The 17,583-nt window shown below is 40.9% G+C and overlaps 1 protein-coding gene across 1 annotated transcript in view; it reads right to left on the bottom strand.

Annotated features, from left to right (window-relative positions):
• VPS4B (vacuolar protein sorting 4 homolog B) overlaps window positions 1-16,990 on the bottom strand; it is a 31,176-nt gene extending 14,186 nt beyond the window's left edge. The window contains exons 1-4 of the mRNA XM_082640549.1: window positions 16,726-16,990; window positions 5,736-5,847; window positions 4,267-4,423; window positions 1,100-1,167 (exon numbers count right to left, since the gene is read on the bottom strand). Coding sequence (XP_082496675.1) covers window positions 1,100-1,167; window positions 4,267-4,423; window positions 5,736-5,847; window positions 16,726-16,752 — 364 coding nt within the window. The 5' untranslated portion in view covers window positions 16,753-16,990. The remainder of the gene's footprint in view (window positions 1-1,099; window positions 1,168-4,266; window positions 4,424-5,735; window positions 5,848-16,725) is intronic.
• Between the last annotated feature and the right edge of the window lie 593 nt (window positions 16,991-17,583).

The following is a 17,583-nucleotide window of genomic DNA, read 5'->3' on the forward strand; positions in this document are numbered from 1 at the left end:
TACCCTATACATCCCAGAGGGGTCGGTAAGACAAATATTACCAAAATGTAGATTAGAATAGCAAGATTAAAGGTCTGGCCAAGCTAGGTAAGTTCACCAATCACTAACTAAGGCTGAGCCTGTATAATAGATATCTTTCCCAGATATATGTTCTATTCAGCAAGATTCAAATGAATAAAACACATGTTACCAGTGACTGAGCATAAAATTCAACTTGAAAAATCATTAGATAACATATCAAAGAACAATCAAGTCTCAGTAACTAAAGAAGCCAGCAATTAAATAGATGCCTTTTTAGATACACAGAGCTACTATTTATTGAGTCCCTAGTACTGTCAGATGTAATATTAGGCAGTTTTTACATTGTCATTAACCTTTTAATTGCCCTGAAAGTATTCTTAACTTCCATTTTAGAGTTGGGTCTCAGACTCTGAGAGGTTAGGGAACTTGCCCAAGACTAAACAGATTTAAGCAGCAGATCCCAGAGCAGAATCCAGATGTGAATGGAGCTACAATCTATGCCCTCTGGATCATGCCACTTCACTACAGTAGAGGAGAAAGGGCTTTTTATAGGTATGGAAGGTAAAAAACTGAAAGCGGAAAGAGGGAAATGTAAATGGGAATGCTGAAATAGGATAAAAAAGCAGATTAGGAAGAGCAGGTAGGAAACATGAAATAAGTAGCATCAATGAATAAGCTACAGCAACAGCAATAAAAGCCAAGTGTGAGTCCTAATGCATCCTGTTCCTCTGACAGGAAATTTCAATACCATCAGATTTTATAGTAAGCTAATAGTATAACTGCTACCCTCTCCAAAAGGGGGCAAATAAGACAAAATGAAAGAGAGTAAGCTTTTTAAGGAAGATATAAAATGAAACTATTTTTACTGCATGGAAAAAAACCAACCCATTAGAGACCCTACAGAGCAAATCTTATAAAAATGGTCTCAACAAAGCCAGCATGTGACCACTGGGAACCAAAGCCAGTTCTTGAACCTCATTTAAATACAGGTGGGAAAAAAACCCCAATTCAAATAGACAATTCACTATGAGCTTTTTAAAAATAAAATAGTAAATTTAAAAATGAAATCTAAAGCAACCTTGAAGTTGACTCTGTAGTTTCTTTTTTTCAGGATCATCAGATTCTCCTTCCCCATCACTGTCATTCCTAATAAAAAGAATTTAATATATTCAAATAATCACTCATTGCTATCAAAGTAAGGCAAAAAATAAAGGAAAAGATTAACCTGAAATATCCGTAATTTAAGTGGCAAAGTAAGACATTCACATTAAAAGTTAAGCTTATTTTATTACTTTTCAGAATATACTAAACAAAATAGTAAGCAGGCATATTACCCATCAAAATGGAATCATGAACAGGAAATGGACAAAACGATCAGAATGAAGTCAGGAACTAGCTCCAAATTCCCATGACATACCTATTTATGTACTGATATTAATTCATAAATGCATGACCCACACCTCATTCCACAAAAGATTTAAGATGAATTACAGGAGTGTTGTAAACAATTAACAATAAAAAAATCAGGACCAGGCAAACTATATATTAGAACAAGAAGCCATAACTAGGAGGAAAAATATCCCCCAAAACATCAACTATTTAAGGTACAAAGGTGCATAACCCTTAGCCCAGGGGTTCCAAAGGATGGATGAAGCTTTTGATGAAAATGAACCGACCCCAAAGAACAAGGAGATCAATGCACACATTTCATATCTAGGGATTTATTCTGAGGAAACAATTTTAAATGAGTTCAAGGATTTGACTACAAGGAGAATCATGCCCATATTGTTTGCAATAGGGAAAAAATTAGAAATAATGTATATTCAATTATAAGGATTAGCATGTGACAGAATACACTGCAATCTTCAAAGCAAAAAATATGGTATTACATTATTTTTCACATATAAGACATAAAGGGGAATAAAAAGATTGACAGGTTTTATCTCAGAATGGGCTTGCTTGGTTATCACAGGATGGTGGGGTTTATGGGTAAGGTGGAGACTGCAAACTGATTCACCCTGACATTCACCCCAGCCTTCTTCTACTGCGCATTCCTGTACAGTAAAGACTGTACTTGTTATAAAACTGCCCTTCCCAGGCTCCCCTGCAGCTGAGGCTCCACAGGAGACCAAAGTCCTGCTGGAAGGCAGAAGCAAGCAACTGAGGTAGGGGCTGCATGCGAGGAGACGCCTGTATGTGTCTGCTGAGGGCGCTGTGGCAGGGCCTACTGCTCACTCCCCAGCACCAGAATGCTGGGCAAGGGAGCTGGCAGCAGTGGGATCCCTGCTGGAACTACCCTGGCGGAGGGGGGCACTTCTCCTAGCCATATGGAATCCAAACTTGACTCCCTGGCCCTCGAATTCTGTAAGGGGATGCACTACAGGGATCCCTGCTTTCCCAAAGTTTGCTTTATGCCACTTTGCTTTTACAAAAGACCTACATTAGTACCTGTTTTCAGTAACTGAACGATATCCAAAGACGATCATTGCTTTAATGAAAGCAAAAAACCAAAATAGCATTTAGCGTTTGTTTTGCAGTGAGCTCTTATGAGGCAGCAAGCACCCTGAGCAGTGAGAGGGGCCCCGCCAAGAGCCTGCTGAGAACCACACTCCATCTCAGCACCAAGCTGCCACAGCTTTGAACTGTGTCTGTGAGCATCTGTGCTTGAGCTCCATTTATTTTTGTGCATCCATTAGCAAGAGGTAATTGCTTCTCTGCTTTATCCCATTTCAGCTTAAAGTGGGTCCCGCCATCCAACACAGAACTGGTATCCCCGCTAGGCAGACATCTTAGGAGGGACACTACACGGTCTCCAAGCAAGACCAGGTGAGGCTCAACTCCCAGGGGAGAGGACGTTTCTGCGGGCCAGGGGGTCTCAGCGAGATCTGGGGGTCCAGGTACTTGAGGTCAACTGATCCTTCCCAGCAGCTTTCATTTCATTTTCATCTGGAGTCCCAGTCTTACAATACATGCCCTAACTTTCACATAAGAAACCCAGTGAGGTTCAACTGATTTTGAAATCCAATAAGCTACGAGATCAGCTGGGGTCTAATTTCTGTCACGCCAATGCTAGAGCTGTAAGATAAAATATTCTTAGGGTATCAATGGAACTCCCCGGTTCCCCGACCATGTCTTGAACAGAGAATATAAAACCTTGAGCTTATAAGTTTTTTCAAACTCTCCCATGTAATTTGAAGCAGGTTGTCAACTCTAGTTCTTAAAATGGCCTTTCGTAGTAGCCACAAAGCCCCCAAAGCACTGCCTTCAGGGCACTCCATGCCTGGTGACCACAGGGATTATCTAAGTTACTTGTACCACTGCTTACCATGAACTCTAAGTATTACATCCTATAATGCTAACCAGAATTTCCTGCCTTCATATCCATCAAGGCCAGATAACCCCACCCCAGAGTCTTGTTTTCTCAGAGTATGTAGTCACTTGGAACCACTTCTGGCACCAATCAATAGAATGATCAGAGGATCTGGGTAGAATATGTTCCCACTGCTCAGCACAGAGCCTGACATGCACACATTAGGTGCTGAATATATAAATTCTGCATCTGTAAGTGATATATCCCCCATCTAGGAAGACATTTCAAAAATGAGTTTTGATGTTTATAAATTATGCTGTGTCGCTCTCTTTACAATGATAAAGTAAAGCAAATCTGATGCAAATCCACATCAAAAAACTTATATATCCAAAATTTGTTTTACATTACCAGAGTTGTTTTTCATTTTGTCCGTGTGCTTAGTACTAAGTCAATACTACTAGTCAAAGATTCAATTCACAGATTACTCCTACAATTTTAAACTTCATTACATAATGGCCAGAGCGTAAAGAAGTGAGTAGCATTCCTACCAAATGTTTTTTCTACTACTACCAGGCAGTCAAGGAGAGCAATTTGAGGTATATCACCCCCGAAGGTTGGTAAACTAGGGGTCCACAAACTTTTTCCGTAAAGGACAAGACAGTAAATATTTTAGATTTTGTAGGCCATACGGTTCTTTGTCACAACTACTCAGCTTTGCTGGTACAGCACAAAAACAGCCACAGACAACAGGTAAGTGAAGGCATGAGGCCGTGTTCCAATAAAACTTTAGTTACAAAAGCAGGCAGCAGGTCAGATTTGGCCCATGAGTCACGGTTTGCCAACACCTAATTTAAACAAAAGAAATTTACTTCACAAATTAAATTAAATTTTATCCTGTAATTCGAAACAATACAATCTCACTCTAAAATACATACCCCTTCTCATCAGCTGGACTTGGCTGTCCCTCTTTCACTGGCTTCTGCGGTTTTTTCTCCTTCTTCTTCAGGTACTCCTTCAGTTTTTCTGCTCTATCAAGATACTCTGTACACTTTGCCCTGATGCTTTGCTTGGCTTTATCACCCTGTGCTTCATCTATTGAAGGGAAACGAGAGAGATTTTTCCTTTAGTACTCTTTACAGACAGGTCTAAAACCCCTAGACATACTTTTCCAACAAGGAAAATCTATTTTGGAGGAGAGAGAAAAGATCATCTCTAGCTCATCATAATCCATGATTATCAATCTTTTCTACTCCTTCCTCCAGCAGGGTTGGGGGCCAACAGTGAGTGTGAGTCAGAAAGAGTTCTGAGCAAGACACTAGGATATCTTAAGTTAATGTTAAATAATAGTAAGAAATTATTTAATATTCTGTGGGCTTCATACTGTTCCCTTACATTCTGTGCAGACAGCTGAAAGCTGCTTATCTCATACAAAACCAATTATAAGACAAATATAAGTAAAGCAATATTAACCATTTCCATCAACGTCTACATAAGCTTTATTTCAGAGTATAAAAAGCGACAGAAATCCCATATATTATGAGTACCACCAGTACAGTAATTTTACTAAAGGCCCCTGTGAGAGCTATTTGAAAAGGAGACTTCAGCAATATACGCAGTGTATGGGATTAGCCCCACCTATCTTATATGTTATGATTCATTCTTAGTTTCACTTTAATGTGACAGAAAAACCTCAAAATTAAATAGGGAAGCTCAAAAGAAAATCCTAAATTATCCAACTGCTAAAATTTTAATTAAAAAAAAAAACTATGTTTGCCAGAAAGACACTTTTTCAATGTCTTATTTCACATATGTTCAGCATTAGGTTTAAGATCCATGAAGGCAGGGGTCTTTATCCATTTCTTCCTCACTGCTGTATCTCAGTGCCTAGAACAGTAGCTGGCAGGTGGTAAATACTGAATACATATTTGGAAATACACAAAATGTCTCCCAACCTATTTTTGTTTGTTTCTGTTTTGGCTGTACCGCACAGCACGTGGGATCTTAGTTTCCCCACCAGGGATCGAACCCGCACCCCCTGCAGTGGAAGCGTGGAGTCTTAACCACTAGACTGCCAGGAAAGTCCCCCAACCTATTTTTAAAACATCTATTTCCAAAGAGATGTTTAGAAAATGAATAGGTCCAGATTACATAATCTGGGTACATAACCAGTAAAATGAAAACTTTTTCCCACTGACTATATGGCATTTTAATATTTTTAGGTGTACAAAGTAATAACTATGACAGCTGTGCACATTTGTTGGCTGAGTACTTAAAAACTACTAAGAAGCTTTTTTGCAAATTGATGGTTTATAATTTTCTGGCATTGTACTTCAATTTTTATAAATGAAATAGAATAATCTTTTCTTTTAGTGTTTTTAAATAAAAAAACAAATGATGACCTTACATTTAACTACATGGAGAAAATACTGTACAGCGTGTTGGTAGAGTTGAAGGGCTTCCTCGTAGTTCCCAGCTTTGTCTTCCTGGGCTGCTTTGCTAGCAAGATCTATCGCTTTCTGTTTGAAGGAAGGCAAAACCATACCATCAAAATCAAAGCATAGCATAAGTTTGAAATAAATAATCACGTTGAATGTTTTCTTTAAAAATGAAAGCAACCTTAAAACAAATCTATCTTTTTTTTCCTAAATCACAACTGCATTGTATTATAAATTATAATTATTTATAAAATGCAAATTACATTTCTTCTAAAAGGTAAATGCTATCTGAACACCTCTTTATCTAGTACCAATCACTGAGATTCTCACATAATTTTTCACTCAACAAAAGTCAAGCTCAGGGCTAGTAAGGAATAATCAAGTAACATGAAAATTCAAGTTAAAAGCATTTATGGAAATTCTCAAAAATCAAATGTCTAAAGCATATGACAACAGTAAAATTTAAACGGGGTAAAACCCCTGCAGAAGCAATAGGGCAATGAAATCCCAAGAGTCTGAAAAATACCCAAATCTTTTAACCCAGTAATTAACTAAAAGGTTCACTGAGCAAAGACAAACCAGAGAGGTCTTTTGAAAAAACAAAAACAAAACTTGAAAATTTAAATTTTAAATAGCAAAAAGATGCCACACAATATAAAAAGTAGAATTGTTAAATATTAAGCAATATTCGTAATAATATGGAAAAATGAATGCAAGTTTTTAGAAAGCATTATACAATTTTTACATATAGCATGAGATCAAGTATTTGCAACAACAGCAAACTTTTAGAAAGCACAGAAGAAAGATGGGAAGGAAATTTCACAGGGCTTATCTTTGATAAGACTCAATTTTTTTCATTTCCTACTTCTTCGTATCTTCCAGAAATTCCATAATGAAATGGGCAGCTTTTGTAGTACTTTTTTTTTTACTTTTTATTTTATATTGGAGCATAGTTGATTAGCAATGCTGTGTTAGTTTCAGGCGTGCAGCAAAGTGATGCAGTTGTACATATACACGTATCTATTCTTTTTCAAGTTCTTTTCCCATTTAGGTTGTTACATAATATTGAGCAGAGTTCACTGTGCTATACAGTAGGTCCTGTTTGGTTATCCATTTTATTTCACTTTATTAAAACTTATTTTATTTATTTAATTTTGGCTGCGTTGGGTCTTTGTTGCCACGTGTGGGCTTTCTCTAGTTGTGGCGAGCGGGGGCTGCTCTGTGTTGCGGTGCGCGGGCTTCTCACTGTGGTGTCTTCTCTTGTTGTGGAGCGCAGGCTCTAGGCTTGGAGGCTTCAGTAGTTGTGGTGCATGCGGGCTCAGTAGTTGTGGCATGCAGGCTTCAGTAGTTGTGGTGTGTGGGCTCAGTAGTTGTGGCTCGCGGGCTCTAGAGCGCAGGCTCAGTAGTTGTGGCGCACGGGGCTTAGCTGCTCTGCAGCATGTGGGATCTTCCCGGACCAGGGCTGGAACCCACGTCCCCTGCACTGGCAGGCGGATTCTTAAGCACTGCACCATCAGGGAAGCCCAGATCCATTTTAAATACAGCAGTGTGGACATGTCATCCCAAACTTCCTAACTGTCCCTCCCCCACCTCCTCAACCATAAGTTCATTCTCTAAGTCTGTGAGTCTGTTTCTGTTTTGTAAGTTCAAACGTTGTAAATAACTTTAAAACACACACACACACACACACACAACTACCAGAAATAGATCCATACAGCTACGTCCAACTGAATTCTGACAAAGATATAGAAAGGCAAGTTAATGGCAGAAAGATAAGCTTTTAAAGAAATGGTTCCAGAGCAAATGAACATCCATAAGCCAAAAAAAAAGAGAGAGGGGGAACACCTCAAACTAAACCTTGTACTCTGTACAAAAATTAACTTGAAATGGATCATGGACTTAAATATAAAATGTAAAACTATAAAATCCTTAGAAAAAACAAAGAGTATCTTCACCATCTAGGGCTAGGCAAAGGGTTCTTAGACTTGACACCAAAAGCACAATATATAAAAAGAAAAAATAAAAACAGTATATTGGCATAAAAAAAGACAAACAGATCAATGGAACAGAAGAAAGAGTCCAGGAATAAACCAACACATATGTTCTCAATTAATTTACCACAAAGGAGCAAAGAACGTATGATGGGGAAAGAACAGTCTCTTCAATAAATGATGCTGGGAAAACTGGACAGCCAAATGCAAAAGAATGAAAATGAATACTATCTAATACCATACACAAAAATAACTCAAAATGGATTAAAAATTTGAACATAAGACCTGAAACCATAAAACTCCTAGAAGAAAACACAGATGATAAGCTCCTTGACGTTGGTCTTGGTGATAACTTTTTGGATTTGATGCCACAAAGGCAACAAAAGCAAAAGTAAGTGTGACTACATCAAACAAAAAAGCTTCTGCACAGCAAAGGAAATAATCAACAGAATGAAAAGGTAACCTACTGAATGGGAGAAAATACTTGCAAATCATATATATCTGATAAGGAGTTAATATCAAAAAATATAAGATACTCATACAAATCAAGAGCAAAAATCAAAACAATTTGATCAAAAAATGGGCAGTGGATCTGAATAAACATTTTTCCAAAGAAGACACACAGATGGCCAACAGGAACATGAAAAGGTGCTCAACATCATTAATCATCAGGGAAATGCAGATCAAAACAACAATGCGTTATCACCTCACACCCATCAGAATGGCTATTATCGAAGAGACAAGAAATAAAAAGTGCTGGTGAGGATGGAGAGAACAGGGAACTCCAGTGTACTGTTGATGGAAGTATAAATTGGTGCAGTTACTATGGAAAACAGTACGGAGGTTCCTCAAAAAATTAAAAACAGAACTACCATATGATCCAGCAATTCCACTCCTGAGTATTTATCTGAAGAAAATGAAAATATTAACTTGAAAAGATATGTGCACCCCCATGTTCACTGCAGCATTATTTACAACAGCCAAGATATGGAAACAACCTAAGTGTCCACCAATGGATGGCTGGATATATCAAATATTATTCAGCCATAAAAAAGGAAATCTTGCCATTTGCAAAAACATGGATGGAACCTGAGGGCATTAGGCTAAGTGAAATAAGTCAGACCGAGAAAGACAAATACCATATGATCTTACTTATATGGGGAATCTAAAAAAAAAAACCCAAAAAACAAAAAATGAGCTCACAGACAGAGAACAGACTGGTGGTTGCCACAGGTGGGGGGTGGACGAAACGGGTGAAGGGGGTCCAAAGGTACAAACTTCCAGCATAAAGTAAATCAGTCATGGGGATGTCATGTGTAGCATGGTGACTATAAGTAATAATACTCTTATGTATTTTTGAAAGTTGCCACAAGAAAAAAATTTTGTAACTATGTATGGTGACAGATGTTAACCAGATGTACTGTGGTGATCACCTCACGATATAAACAAATATCGAACCACGTTGCACACCTGAAACTAATATAACATTATATATCAATTACACCTCAAAGGAAAAAAAAATGATAAATTGGACCACGTTGCACACCTGAAACTAATATAACATTATATATCAATTACACCTCAAAGGAAAAAAAATAATGATAAATTGGACCTCATCAAACTTAAAAATTTTGGGTCTGTAAAAGAGCCTGTTAAAAGGATGAAAAGACAAGCCAAAGAGTGGGAGAAATGTTTGCAAACCACATGTTTGGGAAAGGACTAGCACTTAGAATACAGAAAGAACTCTCAAAAATCAAGTTTAAAAACAACTGAAGTAGAAAATAAGCTAAAGACATAAATAGACATTTCACCAAAGAGGATATACAGATGGCAAATAAGCACATGAAAAGATGTTCAACATCACTAGCCGTTATGGAAATGCAAATTAAAACCACAGTGAGATTATCACTAAACACGTATCAGAATGGCTAAAATAAAAAATAGCGACAATGCCAAACAGTGGTGAGGATACAGAGAACTGGATCACTTACACATTGCTGAGGTGTAAAATGGTACAGTCACTCTGGGAAACAGGTTTGTTTTTTTTAAAAATCTAAACATGCAACCACCCCATGAATCAGCAACTGCACTCTTGGGCATTTATCTCAGAGAAATAAAGACTACGTTCACACAAAAACTTGTACTTGAACATTCCACATGCCCTTCATGGTTAAACCATGGTACACGCAGACCAGGAAGTACTACTCAGTAACAAAAAAGAATGAACTACTGATATACACAACTTGGATGAATCTTGAGGGAATTAAGCTAGGTGAAAAGAACCAATCCCAAAAGGTTCCATACTGCATGATTCCATTCACATAACCTCAAATGACAAAACCAGAGGTGAAGAACCGTTTAGTATTGTCAGGAGACAGGAATGCAGGGGGAAGAGAAAGGGAAGTAACTGTGCTTATAAAAGGGCAACGAGAGGGATCCTTTGGGAGAGAACTCTTCTGTACCATGACTACGGCAGGGGATACAGGGATTAACTCGACGGAACTCTGTGCACAGACACACACACACACACTTAAGACTGGGGAAATCTGAGTAAGACATTAGAATGTATCAATGTCAACATCGGGGTTGTGATACTGTACTATATAGTTTTACAAGGTGCTGCCACTGGGGACAACTGGGTGAAGGGTACACAGGCTCTCTCTGTATTATTTCTCCCAACTGCATGTGAATCTACAATCATCTCAAAATAAAATTTTCATTAAGAAAACTATCTTTAATATTTTAAAACATGCATACACATACAAATTAAGAACAAGCATGGTTTACTGAAACATTCCACCTGGATTAATTTAGGTAGTAAAACTATCCAACAGAAATAAGAGCCAGTAGAAAAAAGTAATCATGGTTATGCTATGTTAAAAATAAGCATACAATGAAGATAAGAAATTATTCAAATAATCCAAAAACTAATCATATGTTGAAAATACTATATTTTGAAGCAGTTGCTCATGGACGGCATAGAGATGGGATAAATGGGAGGAACAGGCCTTCCCTCTGCTGTGGCAGGAGGGAAGAAAAATAAATGGTGTGTCTCAGAACTGATAAAATGTAGCAGTACATGTTTCACAGTTCAAATAGCCTGAACTTGGAGCTAAATTTCCAAGTTTGTAAACTCAGCAGGATATAAAGGGCGGAGTCACAGCACCTGGTCAACTAGTGGTTTGCTGTACCTGGTCTTATAAAAATGCATCCAGAAGGCTCAGAGGCTAAGTCACGTAGCAGAAGTAAGTTCTTCCTTTTTCTGGCTATAATTTCCTTCTTACGCTATTTTGAATTGCTGTGTCACTCACCTCTTCAGCTATGCATTCCCCTCATTTGCTGTCAGCCCTCTTTTAGGAACCAAAGTGACATTTGTTAAAACTCGTGCAGTCAGTATGTAAAAATCTAGCTCCAAATATGGTACCAATCACTCTAAAGCAGCCTTTCTCTGATGATGGATGCATCTGTATTTGCACTGTCCAATACGGGAGCATATGGCTTTTGAAACTTCTGGCTAATGTGACTGCAGAGTTTTAAGTTTTATTTAAGTAAAATTTAAATTTAAATTGCCATATGTGGCTACCATACTGGACAGCACATGTTAAACCTTCAATCAAAGATGATGATTGGAGGATATGCATCTGTTTTTCCCCTGATGAATGCTCCACTTCACCCTTGTTTGTGTTAGCATTTTTCATTTGAAACAAAATTAACTGTGTCTTGCATGGTTTGGGAGTGCCAATTATTCCTTCAGAATATAATCCTGACCGTCTCCATCGCTACCACCCCAGCTCAATCCACTATCACATTTGTCAAACCTACCGCCTAGCCTCCTCTAAGCGGTCAGCCTGCTTCCACAGTTGATACGGAAGCCCACACAGCACCAGTGAAGGGCACCCTTTGACGGCTTCCCGCTGCAAACAATAAATCCCAAATGCTGGGTCGTGATCTACCTGGGCCCTGGCTCGGTCTGGGTCTCACCTGAAACCCTGTAGCCCTCCTTCACTCAGGCAGCCTGTGGACTAGCACTCCTCTGCCCACAACACTCTTCCCTGCTCTTTCCCCAGATGGATGCACAAGGGTCTCGTTTTCAGTCACAGTTCACGTGCCAAGTCCCCAGAGAGGCCCTCCCTCATCTCCTATTTCAAAGGCTGCACCCCAACCCTGACCTCAGCTCTCCCCTCACCCTGCACTTCTATCCCATTGCTGTGTTTATCACTGTTCCCCTGTGTACTCACTTATTGGCCATCTCCTTGAATATACAGGGAAGGCCATCTCCCTTAGAGGAAGGCCATCTCCTTGAATGTACAGGGAAGCTCCACAAGGAAGGGGACTGCCACCGCTGGCGTGCAAACAGCCCTCCTTTAGCTGTCCCTGACACTAAAACCCCCTTCGGCTTGGTCCTGTGTCTCTGCGACCTTCAGAACCCAAACCTCACCAGAGCGGTCTCTCCTCTTTCCAGTTCCTTTTTTTCTACTTACCCTTCAGCTGCCAATCTGGGCTGCTGTCCCTTATCTTATCAATAAAACTGCTCATATCAAGGTTCTCTGTGATGCCAGATCCAAAGACCAGCTCTGTGTCCACCTTGATCTCTCGACAGTATTCTGCAACAGCATCACTCCCTTCTGGAGCGCTGCCCTCTGCCGAGCTCCCAAGCGCCACTTTGCCCGTTTTCCTCCCGCTGCTGACAGCTCCTGCTCAGTTTCCTTTGCTGACTCTTCTTCTTGAACCTGACCCTGAAATATCAGGGCTCCTCAGGGCTCGGGCTTCCTTCTGTTTACTCCCTCCCTATGTGAGCTGTTCTCAATGACTGAAGCTGATTATCTTCAGGCTGATGATTCCCAAATTTATTCAATTTTAAAACACTCCACTCTTCTGTTTAAAATCCTTCCAGTGGCTTGTTTCTGTGCATGTGGGTTTTGTTTTGTTTTGGCCTGTCCTCTCCCACTAGAATATAAGCTCCATGAGGACAGGAGTCATGCCTGCTGTACTGGCTTTTTTATATTCTGGAGTCTTGCAAAGAGGCTGGCACAAGACTGACTGAATCTCAGGGTCAGCCAGGATCGAGTCATCGATATGGAGGCACAAAGGCTGGGAACACCTGGGGCTGTGCTTTTCAGATTAGGAGACCATGATGTGCCCACGCTAGAAAACCCTGGGAAACTGGGTAAATTCCAGACCCACCCATCTCAGGAGGGAAGATGTCCCAGCCCCTGTCTTTCAAGGCTGATTCTTTCCCTGGTGCTCTGGAGCCCATTCCTACCTTCCTCCTCAGACATCTAGGCCCCTCAATTATATCAGCTCAACTGTTCTCCCCAACCTAACCTTTCCCTTTTTGGGGAGCATTCCTTAGCATAAAAATGTATGCAAGTCCTATCTTAGACTCATAGCTACAAAACACCAACAGAAACACACCAACTCTCCCCAATTCTAAGGTTCCCATGTAGCTACCATCTTATTCAATACTTGCCTCTTCACCTCCACAGCAAAGCCCCAAAGAGCACCCGAAGTTCATCTCGGTTTCTTGATTCCTCCCACGGCAATGCTTCCTGCCCCCTGACTGCCAGATCTCTCACTTATCTAGTTATGGGTAACTAGGTGAGCACTTAGCCCTCGTAAGAGACACCTCACATGGCCTCCTTTGGCCATCAAGGCACCATCCTCTCCAGGTTTTACTCTTGGCTATGTCACGATTCTTTTTCAGGCTCCCTTTTCTCTCTCCTTAAACGCTGATATTCCACTGGGTCTGTACCTTGGTCCTTGTCTTTCCTCATTCTATAAACTTTCCAAGACGGCCACACCTCTGCTACCATCCATATGCGACTAACTCCCCAATCCTTATTCCCAGCCTAGCCTAAGTTCTATACATATGTACCCAGCTCTCAATGGACAGTTCTACCTGACTGTCCCCACAAGCATTTCAAGCCCCAGAAGTTCAGGACCACCCTGGCCCCAAATATGCCCCCTCTTCTTGTAATCCCGACTGTCAAGCTGTGCCCTGTACACACACAATGGTTTCATTCTAAAACAGAAACGTGAGCTTACTGCCTCCTCTGACTCCCCTCTGACAGCAGGATGGGGACCAACCACCTATGTGCAGCACACACTGCTCCTTGTCATGTGGCTTAACGAGGCTTGACCTCTCACCCGGCACACTCCGTTCCCGTCACACCAAACTACAGGGACAACCCAGATGGCTCAGAATTCATACCTCTGTGTACAGTGTGCTCTCCACCTGGAATACCCTATCCCATTGTCTCCCTGTAAAACTCCAGCTTCTCCAACACTCAGCACAGTCACTGTGGTCCTCCAGCTGCAAAGCCCTTCCCAGCACCCCCAGGAGGCCTAGCCTATGCTTCCTCTAAATTTCCACTGCCTCTTGTACATCCTTCCAAAGGTCATAAAGTATCCTAGGAGTCCCTTTATATGTCTGATGTTTTCACATCAGAATATAAGCCCTTGGAAATCAAGGATGATACATTTCTTTTATGATTCCCCAACATGTAGCAAAATGCATGGCACAGTAGACACTCAGAAAAGTAAATATTCAGGACTGAGTAAACTTTGAGTTCTATATACAATGAACTTGCAGTTTCTCTCAACCCTCTGCAAGGTTTATTACACTTCTAGACTGAGGCATATGTTGTTTTTCTCTGCTTGGAATGCATCTCACTTTCTTGTCCAAGAAGGCATGACTTCATAGTGAAAAAGCACAAACTTATAAGCAGATAGACCTGGATTCAAAACTAATCCAAGTCTTCAATACTAATTAACTGTATGTCTTTGGGCAAATCATAAACTTAATAAGCTTTGGTTTCTTATACTGTGAAACTGGAGTAATACCTTGAAGAGTTGTTTTGAGGACTAAATGAGATCACAGCAAACACCAGGCAGACAATTAGTGTCAGTACCTTTCACTCTTACCTAAGCTCACATCATCTTCTCTGTGGAACATTTCTCATTTATCCTTGAAGAGTTACACAGGCCCTTCCTTTCTGCCCTCCCACACTAACCTTTAATTCTATTAGAGCACTACTGCATTATTTTATTTTGATATTTAGTTATCTGCATTCCTCCATTTGATTATAAGCATCTGGCTATGGGGATTTTGCCTTTTTCAGTGGGAAAGCTATTCGTTAGTTGAATATTCTTCATCCAAATTTCCTACATTAGAAGGTGGAAAAGGTTGAATGAGAAAGCACACCTGTGACCCAACCACTGATAATAGTATAACTCATTACCTCTCCCTCTGTTTAACACTATCAGTTATGCCTTTAATATGGGTCAATCTCAAGCTGATTCACTGAAGAACATCCACAATCCAATTCAAATATGATGCAAAGGATTACAGAATGAAACTGCAAATGTTGCAAAATAAAAAAGATCAGTAAATAGATGAAAATTATATTGTAGAATGCCCAAATCACATGCAAACTCTTGATAAATAACAGTTGGTGTACTATGTATAAAATAGATGAGCAACAAGGATATATTGTATAGCACAGGAAATTACAGCCATTATCTTGTATTAGCTTTTAATGGAGTATAATCTGTAGAAATACTGAATCACTATGCTGTACACCTGAAACTAATACTGTAAATCAATAAAACTTCAATAAAAACATTTTTAAAAGATGGTGGAATAAAACTATGCAGTTAACTGACAAACCAACAAGGATGAAGACAAGGCATTTCAAAAGAAATCATCTTTGATCCTCAAAGGAACAACAGTTTTATCAAATGACCAATACTTTTTCCAAGTACATTCACCAAAAAGACCCCTTCTGAATGGGGCTACAAAAAAACCAATGTTAAGTGAAGATTGTTGCATCTTAGTTTAATGAAATCTTGTTGGGAAAAATACACATAAATCAACACATGACTTATTCTTTATTCTAAGAAATAAGTCACGTTGCAATTATATTTTGTTAAAGACATAAAACATTTATTTTCATAATCTTTTGGGTTGATTTCCAAGATAAAAGTCCCAATCAAGTGCCCCACCTCCTTTTTGGTGAAAATTTGATCTCGATTTAAATCAGTCTACTTGCAGTGATTTTTCTTCAGGATCAATTATCCTGGGCTCAGTAGGTCCTGTATTAATTATCCCAGGTGCCTGTACCAGGCACTCAACAAAAGCCTTTTCAACTGCAAGATCAAGACAAAGATTCAAAATAGGGATTCACGCTACTCTTTTATCCCAAACTTGTCTAGTGGACTGGAGCTCTCGAGGTTAAGTCACATTCTAAACTCCACTGAAGCCCCAGATCCATTCTAGGGATGGGAGGCACTGTTTGAAAAATTTCTCATCTCCATGAATTCCATTCCACAGAGGTCTAACAATTAAGTCTAAAGTATCAGGATTACATGTTTTATGAACAAAACACTGAACTCACTGCGGTAGGGGTGGGAAAGTGAAGTTACAAAGGAGTTTAAGAAAACTCCATGATCTCATTTATATACTATATTTTGGGAGCCATTAGCGTGTACCTGAACGTATAGCTCAATGAATTCACGGATTCCTCAGATTCTGAGACTGTGCTCACGTTTCTATTCACCTGACAGCTCGAAAAGAAAGGCTTTGCTACACCAGCTTGAGGAACTAGGAGAGAACTCGAATCACCCTATTTTCAACTGGTCCAGAGTAATGCACTGGATACGTTATGTTGTTTCCTCTCTCCCTTAGACTGACTGCAGCGTTCGTGCCTCTGTTCAAAGCTCTGCCCAGCTCGGTTCAAACTCGGCTGGTGTGAAAAGGAAAAATCAAAAGCCTCAACAAAAGTCAGAAGTCCCACAAAGCCAGTGGGCTTGGGAAACCCCGGAAGCATGCGGAAAGCGTCCGACTCTCCCACCTGCCTCTTGGCCGGCGCGCCGCCGCTTCCTCCCTCTTCCCCGCCCCCACTTCCCACCCCACGCCCAGCGCCTCCCCTTGGCTTGGGCTCTCCAAGGGGCGGGAGGATGGCGATACCTGGAGGTTGCTCGAGGTGGATGCCATGGCGGAGATACGAGGCGGTTCCTCGAGGAGGAACGGGGGCAGAGGAAACCTACAGTGGCAACGTCGAGTCGAGCCCGGAGCTGCCCCAAACGTGCGCAGGCCGGTGGCTCTTGGACCTCAAGCGGCGGCCTCCTTTCCCGAACTTGTTCCAAAACAACACTGCGCTCCAGCAGCCGGCAGCACCCCCCTCAACAAAACTTCCGCAACCCCGAGCCCCTACGGGTTCTCGTCCGGCCTCTAGCCTCAGTACTTCCGCTTTCGTCATCACCACGCGCGACACCCAGTCCCGAACTAAGCCCGCCGAGGCCTGGCGGAAGTCAGGCTGCGCGCAGGCGCACTGCGGCTCCGGCCTAGGGGCAGGGAGACCGCACGGGGTCGAGCCCCATGCGCTTTTCTTCCTTTTGCGGAAGTCTTATCCTTTGAGATGAGTTATTGGTTCTGGCTTCTTTCACTTGACGGAGCATGGAGAGTGCTGTGTCAATCTATGGCTTTTGTGTGAAAAAAGTTATCTCGTCTCCAACACCCACTGGTTGGGGACTTTGGGTCCGTTACCATTTACTCCTGTGTAAAGTGGGGGTAATTAAAGTACCTACCTCAGGGTTGTGGAGAATGCTAGTGCTGCGCGGTTAGGCGCATTGCAGAGTGATAAGCGAACAGGAAGATCTCAGCACGCCTTAGCGCTTGTTATTGCTCACGCTCTACACTTCATCCCACAAGCATTTTCCCAATGGTTATTGTGATGACTCTAGGAAGCCCCGAGAATTTCAATAAAAGTTATGTATGGCGCTGCCCTCAAGGAGCTTACGGCAGTCTGGTGGGGATGCAGGCTTC

The sequence above is a fragment of the Mesoplodon mirus genome (assembly GCF_964341445.2).
Source record: "Mesoplodon mirus genome assembly, chromosome: 13".
In the NCBI taxonomy this organism is placed as follows: Eukaryota; Metazoa; Chordata; class Mammalia; order Artiodactyla; family Ziphiidae; genus Mesoplodon; species Mesoplodon mirus.